General features: G+C 44.1%; 1 protein-coding gene across 1 annotated transcript in view; it reads right to left on the bottom strand.

Moving 5' to 3' along the window:
- Window positions 1-1,616: 1,616 nt before the first annotated feature.
- LOC311026611 (prospero homeobox protein 1-like) overlaps window positions 1,617-10,100 on the bottom strand; it is a 31,855-nt gene continuing 23,371 nt past the window's right edge. The window contains exon 5 of the mRNA XM_084030272.1: window positions 1,617-6,569. Coding sequence (XP_083886398.1) covers window positions 6,384-6,569 — 186 coding nt within the window. The 3' untranslated portion in view covers window positions 1,617-6,383. The remainder of the gene's footprint in view (window positions 6,570-10,100) is intronic.

Here is a 10,100-nt window from a genome sequence, read left to right as displayed (position 1 = left end):
GACAAACATTGGGCAAACATTGGGAAAGGCTGGCCAGCCTTTGAGATAGTGGGCCGTTGATCTAAGACTGAGGAGCTAAAGTCCACTATCTCCCGTCTGATACAGCAGCCAAGGTCTCGCTGACACACAGAGCCACAGAACAAACATGGATACCTGAAGACAATGACCTCTGAACCCCCAATGGGAGACGTGGAAATAAAAAACAGGAAGTGGTGAAAGTGACTCTGGTGACTTCCCTCGCTGCAGGCCAAGAATGAATCAGGTGGAATGATTGTAAGTACACGGGTCATTGTACATAAAGAGCGCACACACATATTGTTCAAGAGTGGGAAGCACAGATGTGGTGTGTGTGTGTGCGTGTGTGTGTGTGTGTGTGTGATGGAGGAAGTGAGAGAGTGAGTCTTCAGATGTAGCGACAGATGGTATTTGATTACAGAGCAGACGGTCGGTGTTGTACAAAGATGCTGTCTCAGCCCAACCTAAGGAGCTGTAGCCTCCGGTTAAGGCGAGCAGAGGGAGGCAGGCAGAGGACGGGAGGGAAAAGGAACACGGGCGAGGAGGGAAAAAAAAAAAAGAATAAAAGCAAGCAAGCAAGAAAGACACAAAAGAAGCAACTCCAAAAATGAGCATCAAAGCAAAACGAGTGAAAAGCAGTGAGGCAAGAACAAAAGGAAGAAAAGAAACACAGCAAAGGGCCGGCGTGGTGGAAAGCACAGCAGAGGTCACGATAAGAAAACAGCGAAATGACGCAGAGAGAACGAGGCGAGCCTTTTAAAAACAGACTGAGAAACTCATCAGCAAACGGTAAATATGTGGGCGTGTGTTATTCAAACAAAATCCCCCTTCAGTATTTTCAATTTTCATTTTTAAATTTCTTTTAATTCTGTTTTCAGTAGGTCGAACGTCATACAAGTACATTATTTATCGGTTAGAACTAGAGCTGATACAATTAGTCTATTAATCGATTAGTCGATTGATGGATAATTTATCTGCAATGATTATGAAAAACATGATCTGGTCTTGAGGTTCTCAAATTGTAAGAATTTGCTGAATTTTTTTGAGAAATCAAATCTGATAGTAAATACAACATATTTGCTGTTTGGAGTGTTGAATAAAACAAGCAATTTGAATGCAAGTTCTTGGGCTTAGGCATTGATCAAAGGCATCGGCTTTCAGTTTATAGATGTTATCATTGATTGAGAACTGTCTGACTAAAATAATTGTTAGTTGCAGCCTTAGTTAGAAAAAAAAACCTAAAATTCCAAGACGTTTGTATATTCTTGAACTTTTATCTAAGCATTTATTAACTCTATTAAATGTTGAAGAGTGTGTGTGTGTGTGTGTGTGTGTACCTGGGTATGCCGGTTGTTGCGTTTTGCCCGACGAGGTGGCATCTGCAGTCATCTGTGAAGAAAACTTGGCTCTCTGCTGTCGAACCCCTTTTAGTGCTTTCACCCGAATAGGACTAAAAAAAGTTGATCATAAAGATATAATATACCGAGGTAATATCATATCTTTATTGTGCTTAAATCCCCACCCATAACACACACACAAAATACAGTTTTTTGTGTGCATGTGCCCTGTAGAAAGTGATATAAATAAAGCACAAACAGGCATTTTATCCTCTTTTTCATTTTTTATTCATTTTGCACAAGCTTGCATATATACTGCACATACATTCAGTTCATAGAGGGTGAAGGCACGAAAGGCAATTTGACTACTGGTTGTTTTTGGGCTGGGCGAAAGCAATACAGGGGGAAAAAATCTCAAGAGAAAATACAAAACTGCTTCAAACTAGTTTCAGCTTTCTAGCCCACCCTCGGCCCCATCCCGGAACAAAACATAACCTTTTTTTTTTTTTTTCCTTTCTTTAAAAGTGTCCAGTTCCATTTAGCTGCCAAGATCTCCCATTTTATCTCATTTGAATGAGCACGCTAGAATACAAATTTTCAAATTCAATTTTTTTTTACGTAGGATTCAAATATTTTAAATTGGTTCTACTTAATGAAATGCAGTACAGCCTCCCCTGTTTGAAAAAAAAACAAAAAAACAAAAGAAAACAACATCAAATAAATTAGGATAAATTAAACCAATAAATTACACAAAATCTGCAAGACAAATAAGACACCAATAACAGAAAAAAAGCAGCCATGTCATTTTATTTTACAACCTGTGTGTAACTATTCAGACTGTATTTGAAACATGGCTCTTCCAGTTGGAATTACTGCACTAGAATCGAATAATAATGTCATACAAAAAGCATCAACAAAACACTATTTACATAACATATTGCTAAGTTACACAAAGGCAGTATTTATCACTGTAAGTCCACATCATTGATATTTACAAAAAAAAGCAATGTAATAATAATAATAATAATAAAAAATAAAGAATTACTACTGAAAGCATCGAGAAACAAAAAAACCCTTTCAAACAGGTCAGAAACAGATCAGAGGACATTATCGCACACACACACACACACACACACACACACACACACACACACACACACACACACACACACACACACACACACACACACACACACACACACACACACGTTGCCAACGCTTAATGAGAATCATTTACATGTCAGGATGGTACTCCCAGGGGTGGGGGAGGGGCCACAGTGTTGAGAATTGTGTCACTCACTGGTTCACAGGTTCTCATAATCGGTCTTTTCTCTCTCACAGACACACACTCATATACATCAAGACACACACACACCCACACACACACACACACACACACACACACACAAAATGCAAAGCGTACAGAAATTCCACAAAAGTCCAAACTTTCCCCAACTGTTTGAACCCGGTAAAAAAAGGGTATAAATCACTTCTTTTTGTGTTTTTTTTTTTCTGTTTGCAGTCTCCTTTTTTAAGCTGTACAACATGTGCCCCCTCCATGACACTAGTCTTCTGATGACAATGAGTTCCTGTCTCTCTCCCGGGTCAAATCTAGAGCTACGTCGGCAGCAGTCTGCCCTTGTTTTCGGACGAGCCCGGGTCCTACCAACGGGCTGCTCTGTGACATCATCATTACCCAACTGCTAGCCCAATGCATCGTTCTGTCAGCGGAAATTAAAGAAACGGATGCTGGTGCAACTTCAAGGGCACTGCCGACGGGAAACAGGCCCCCGTTAAAGGCATGGTGGGGGGTGGGGGGGGGGACTCTGTGGATTTTTGGAAGCGTGGTTAGGAGTCCGGTCGGAGAGAGCGGGTCATCACTCTTTTTTTCACCCTTCTTTCTTCTTTTTTTTTTAAACCACCCTTTTCTCTCGCACTCTGAGAGATAATAGAAAAACTGTACAGCTATTCTTTGTTTCATCCTGACAGTATTTACAGTAGCAACAACAATATTTCATACTCTGAAAAATGATTCCAAGTTTATTTTTCTGATCTCAAGGACACAGCCATTCAGCACAATACAAAAAAGGTAAAGAAACCAAAAAGGAAAACTGGTCACAAAACCTGCAAAAAAAAAAAAAAAAAAAACTACAACTATTGCTCCTAATCTACCAACAACTCACTTATTCAGAATACAGATTTCAAACAAAGCCGTCACTAAAAATACCCTCAAGATTTCTTTTATGAAACAATTTCTAAGAGTGCTTCAAAGGAACTTCCACTACTGTATATATTTTTCCCCATAGATTTATCTTTTACAATTCTTAAAAAAAAGACTATATATGCATTTATCCTACAAACGACCCCAGAAAAGAAATCTTGACAAAAATATTTTCGATGCGGTATTAAGGTCTTGCTAATCCTTTTTGCACATAAGTCTTCATTATCCTGAATTAATCTTTTTAGGTGCAGGAACTCTTTAACTTTAGGGCGGGGTTGCAGGAAGTGGGGGTGGGGTGGGGGGTGGGGATAATAATCTGTGCATCAGATAAAAGTGTCCTTTCCTTTCTCCTTTGTTTGTGGCGCTTTAGAGCCCTTGGCTGGTGCTTTGAGACTCTGAGACATGCAGGGCCGAGCCCATCCTTCAGTGAGAAATGCGTCCGGCTCGCTCTCTCAGGGCTCCCGGATCTTAAGAAAAACAGTGTTCGGGGAAAAGGAAGGGGGGGGGGGGACATAATGAAGGGAGTAGCTCTCTGTCTTTCTCTGCCTCCTTTTGTCAGGTGCTTTGTCTCGCTTAGACAAGTCAGCAGGTTAAGCAACCTGCCCCCTTTTTGATCTTTTGTGACACACACACACACACCGCACACACACACACACACCATAATGAGATATCATCGCCATGGTGGCAGCGAGCTCGCACGCACTCCCAAACTTACCTCGCCAAAAAGGGCAGCGCTCAACTAACTGCTTTTCTTAAATCCGTAAAAGGCCTGAGAGGGATAAAATAAATAAAACACCATAAACATGTGCAACGGATCTCAGGTACAAGTGAAAGGAATGGCGAACCGAATCACACTTTTGGGTCTTAAAAGCTGCCACTTTGGGACGGAGCAGAGGGATTCAGGTGCGTGGTGCTCCTTGCTCCGTGCCTTTGTCTCCCCCCCCCCCCCCCACTCTTTGTAGTGTTGAGAGCTTCTCCATCCACACCCGGGGGTGAGCGCTCACCTCCGACCTCATATTGTTGCATTGGGGGAGGAGCTAGCTCACTCAAAGGCAGGTGAACGTGGAGGGAAGGAGCGGTGTGTGTCGTTTTGCGGTGGAAGTTCCCCTTGAAGCAGAATTAATGAACGCCCGTGTTTCAGCTTATAGTCGCCCCCTCTCTTTGCCCTCCTTTAATTACTGTAACGCTTCTATTCATAAATGCATTCAATGATCTATTGTTACAGGGACGCTGCACTTTAGATTGCCACAGTATTCTGATATATTCAAGTATCAACTGCTATTGAAATAACTTCATAATGTCATGTACACCTTGTATAGGCTAATCACAATAAAAGCCTGCCGTATAAACAGGTCAACTTCATCCCGCTATGAGCTATTTAGTTAACAGTGCTATAAAAAGGGGGGAAAAAATGCAGTTATTATTGTGTATGTTCACCAATCCGGAGCGGATGACTAGACGAATACGATTTATTTGATAGCCGGACAAATGGCTCTTTTAGTAGGAGCGGTTTGAGTTAGCGGCTGTAGGATATTTAGCCGTTTAAAAAAGAGCAGGTCAAGCACCAAAAGGCCACACTTCTTCTGCATATTTCTACTTCTGCACCGTTTTTCTTCATGTGTTCACGCAGCATTGCTCCTTTTCTAGCTGTTGCTGGCAGACTGGATACACCAGTCACTACAGGCGTACAGAGAAGCCCACTCTGACTCCATTAAAAAAAAAAACCCAAGTTGAAACCCTTTCCAGGCAAGTTGCCTCAGACCACCCAAAAAAAACAAAACCAAAGTCCACTTCAGAGATGGACTAACAAAAACAACATAACGGGAAAGATGGGGAAAGGGGAGGGGGGGGGGGGGGGGCAAAGTATTTCAGAATCTAAACTCTTGTAATAATATTATTAGCAATAATTTATTTTTTTCTGCAACGGCATCAAGGGACAAACAAATCTCGAAGTGCCAATCTTCAGCAAGCAGTGATGACAAATAATAATTATCATAAACAACAATAATAATAATAATAATAATAATAATAATCAAAAATAATAATGTACACCCAATAAACACAATGCCCTATCTGCAGGGAAAACACACTTCAAAACATGATAGAGCTCAGTAGCTATTTGAAACCAGTCCGAGTCCCACAGACTAGTCCAGACCAGTACCTCGAGTCCAGTCTTAGTCCAGTCAATAACCTGTCTCGGCCTTGTGTTTGTGTGTGTGTGTGTGTGTGTGTGTGACTGTCCTGCTGGGGACATCTTCAGTAGCACAGTCTTTGTAGGGACAGTTCATTTGGACACCCACTGTGTTGGAGGGGCACCCCTGGGTGCCACGCGTAAAGTCTTCAGGAAACCCAGCCTACGTTCTCAGCAGTGTAAATGGGAACTCGGGAACTCCGTCCACACGCTGAGGACGTTGTTAGTGTTGATCATTAAACAAGCCAAACGGATGAGGGTTCACACGGGCCAAAGTAACACCCAATAAAGATCAGAGTCTCTTCAGTTCAGAATCATACAAAAAAACAAAACAAATAATAATAACCATCATGATAATTATCATAGAGGAACAACAACACAATAGCTAGATCATTTAGGAACGGCCACAGAGGCTTCAGATTGGGAATGCTACTTCATAACTTTCATACATTCAAAAACAAAATAAAAAACAGGAAATCAAAGGAAAAAGGAAAAAAAAAAACAGCAAAAGAGAATATTTTGAAATTCTATGAAATCAGGAAAAAAAAGAAAGAAATAAAAGCCAAAGCGTTGAGCGAGGAGGAGGAGGAGGAGGAGGAGGAGGAGGAGGAGGAGGAATTTACTCATGTAGAAGCTCTTGGAGACAGTTGGGGGACTTGAAGATCTCGGGGACCTCACTGTCCAGTTTGCAGATGACCTTGTAGATGGCCTTCTTCCAGGACGGGTCCACGTCTTTGCCGGCAACAATGGCGTTGAAGAATTCCCTCAGTGTGATCTCTGCCACCTCCAGGAAGCGTTCAGGGACCTTTACAGACGGGAAGAAAAGAAACCATTAATCATCTATGGAAGTATATTCATACATCTGTGGAAAAATACACTTTGAATACATTGCTCCTCTGCAAGGAGTCAAAATCATCTAGAATTGACTCAAAGCCTGCAAATGATTGGTTTTAAAATGCAGGTTTCAGGGCGCACACTGGATTTCCAAAAAGAACTCCTTCCCCATTACATCTCTATCATTGTGCAGCAACGCTGTTATCTGCTCCCTTTGTAGAACACGTTCATATTTCAACAATGGATGTAAAACCATAAATCTCCCGTCTCTTGAGTATCTACTTCCTTAAACGTCGATTGAGGCATCAGCCTGAGAAAACTCACTTCTGGTGAATCCTCCGGTTTCTCACACCTCCCACTTCCCCCTCCCCGCGACGCGGCGCGCGGGACGCCTTTATGATTCCCTACTGTAAATCTGCGAGCGACGGAGAGGCGCTGGCGAAAGAGGAAGTACTAAATGCTTTGGGAACGGGGAGACACGCCGCCTCTTTAGTGTCCCTGACAGCAACGCTCACCGACACCATGGAGATGATTAGTCTGGCAAAGATCTGTGACACCTTCCCCCAAGCCAACACTCTGTCTCACACACACACACACACACACACACACACACGCGTACACACAAAATCATGCAGGCGTGAGCGCACACACCTCCTTGTGCCAAGGAGATGACACATCCTGTACTGTTACAGGGCTCTACATAAGGCTACACACAAACACACACCAGCTACCCTGGTGGATTTGGCTGAGTCTCTTTCCTCGACTCAAAGCTCCAGGGCGACGCAGCCTTCAGGGGTCACCTGCTTGGATAATGCTGACTGTCTCCCTACCCGCCTCCCTTGATGCTCGCACACACACACATGCTCACACACACACACACACACACACACATACAGCAGCTTGCCCAAATGCCTGACAGTGCGCACTCCGCTCCACTCCTCTCCTCCAGTGTCCTGCAGATACTCATCAGGAGTGTCAGGACACAGCAAGGTTAGTGGCCACTGTAACACACACACACACACACTCACACATGTACACACAGGCATACCTCTTCATACACACACACACACAATTATACACGCATGGGACAGCCCCCGCCCCCCCTCAGGGTGATGAATGGAGGCTAAGATGCCCGTGTGTCTGGTGTGTGTGCATATCTCTGTCCACCGCTCGAATGAAAAGGTGAGTCGTGAATAAGGAGCTTGTATGCTCTGTGTGTGTGTGTGTGAGCATGTGTGTGTGTGTGTGTGTGTGTGAGACAGAGCGACAACTCACAAGCTAACCCAATTCCCCAAATATTGAATTCCCCTCTGGTGGGACAGAAGTGGATATAATTCATTGTTTTTGGCTGCTGTCGACTCTGAAATACTGGCACAATGACCCCGGTATGAGGGCAACTGTGTGTGTGTGTGTGTGTGTGTGTGTGTGCGTCGTAAGTGCCCGTGACGGCACGCGCAGCCTTTTCCCCAAAGACCCGGCTAACGGGCCGGTGCAGTGCTAGCGCCCTGAGCCCTCAGACGCAGGGAGTGCCGCATTACTAAGAATATTCCTGCGCGGAATTTCTCCTGACGTTTTGACTATAAAAGGACAGCAAAACGCTGACTGCAAGGAGAAAGCAATGTCAAGGAGAAAAGGGTATTGGTATTTCAGATCCTCTTGACTGAGAGAGCGAGAATGGGAGGGAGGGAGAGAGAGAGCGATGGCAAGGGAAGGAGGGGCTGAGAAGAGTCTAAGGAGAGGGGGAGAGAGAGAGAGAGAGAGAATGAGAGAGAGAGTGTGACAGAACGGAGGGAGTTATTCCTGTCCCACAAGCCTTTGTTTTGTGAGTATGTGTGAGTTGTGTATGTGAGGCTGCCTCCTGACCAGCAGTGAGCCATAACTGTTTGCAACCCCTCCCTTGTCCCACTCTACCCCCCCATCACTCCCCCTTTCCTCATCTCTCTCTCTCTCCCTCTCTCTCTAGGGTCAGCTGTTGGGCCTTTGTTCCAGGGGCATTGTGGGGGATTATCCAGTGTGGCCGTTCATTCGCTCGGCTGTCCGGTAAATGGGGCCAATCGCGTGGCTCACAATCCTTCATACATATTTCATAGGGCTTTTTAACAACTTCTCAGCAGAGCCCAAAATTAAAGGACAGATGTACAAAGAGGGGAGAGGAGAGGGAGGGAGGGAGGGAGAGGGGCGATGGTGGAAAAGAGTGTAGAGTTAAGGATGAAGGGTTGTGTGTGTGTGTGTGTGTGTGTGTGTGTGTGTGTGTGTGTGTGTGTGTGTGAATGATGCCTGGAAAAGGCAAACAAAGTGATTGAGAGTTCATTTTCACGATGCTGGCTAAATTTGAAAATGCACCTTTTCCCGCTTTTGGTCCAAACTACCCTTTGATTTTCTCACCTGAAAACTTTATTTTAAAAACGATGTGTCTGCAGTGCAGGAACCACTGTTTGCCAAAAGGGTGCATTTATAGTCAAACAATTGTATTGTTTCCGACATAACAGAAAGGAAGAAAATGCAGTTTAAGTATATAAGTGGTGATGGAAAACAGGAGGACAGACATGAGGATGCACACGGACAAAAAGAGGAGGTTCAAGAAGAGATTTTTACCATTTACGAGATCTTTTACGAAAACAACCTGAAATGTCATTTTCACACAGCAATTTTCAAATTTAGGCAAATTAGCGTGGATGAATTGGAATGAAAGGGGACCAGCATGACTGAGGTTGACCTCTTCATGTGTCACACACACTTACTGCTGATAAAGCCGTTTTTCTCTGGAATAAAAAAAAAGTGGTTTTGTTCTGATAGAAGGTGCGAGGAAGGCAGAGAGGACAGAAGTGTGTGTGTGTGGTGGGGGGTCCGAAAAAAAAAGAAGCTTTCATGAAAAGGGATATTATTGTGGCTCGGTGTAACACAATAGGACAGGAGGAAGAGAGGAGGAGGAGGAGGAGGAGGAGGGGGAGGAGGGAGAGAAGGATCAGCAATATGACACATGTTTCCTTAAGCTCTGCATCATGCTGCATGTTGGGTAAATACCAATCAAGAAGGAAGGATGAAGGAAAGAAAGAAAGAAAGAGAAAAAGAAGGAGTTCTCTGAGGCAGTTAATCACTCTCATTCACCGACTCTCCCCCCACAACTCTCTCCCCCATTCTCTCCACCTCTCTCCATCTCCCTCTCTCGTGACAGGTTGCTTTGAGACAGAAGGATAAGCTCTTTTTCAGAGAGAGGGAATCGGATTTCCTGCTTTTTGATGAGATAATAAAATATGACGGAGGACAATAGGAGCCTGTGGACGGCTTGCTGGGAGCTATTCACTCCGGCGGCGGCGGCCCCTGTCTTAAGACTGCTTAGACAAACGTTTAAAAAGGTAGCCAGAGGCCCAAGCCCTCGGATAAAAGGCTGCGGTTGCACTCACTGCTCGCAACTGTATGTGTGTGTGTGTGTGTGTGTGTGTGTGTGTATGGCCGCATGTGTTTCGGTTAAAGCCTGAGAAATCTCTTCTCTCTCGGTGAC

Source organism: Eutrigla gurnardus (genome assembly GCF_963514095.1).
Source record: "Eutrigla gurnardus genome assembly, chromosome: 16".
Taxonomy (NCBI): Eukaryota; Metazoa; Chordata; class Actinopteri; order Perciformes; family Triglidae; genus Eutrigla; species Eutrigla gurnardus.
The sequence above is the reverse complement of the archived record's forward strand: the minus strand, read 5'-3'. Positions and strand labels throughout refer to the sequence as shown.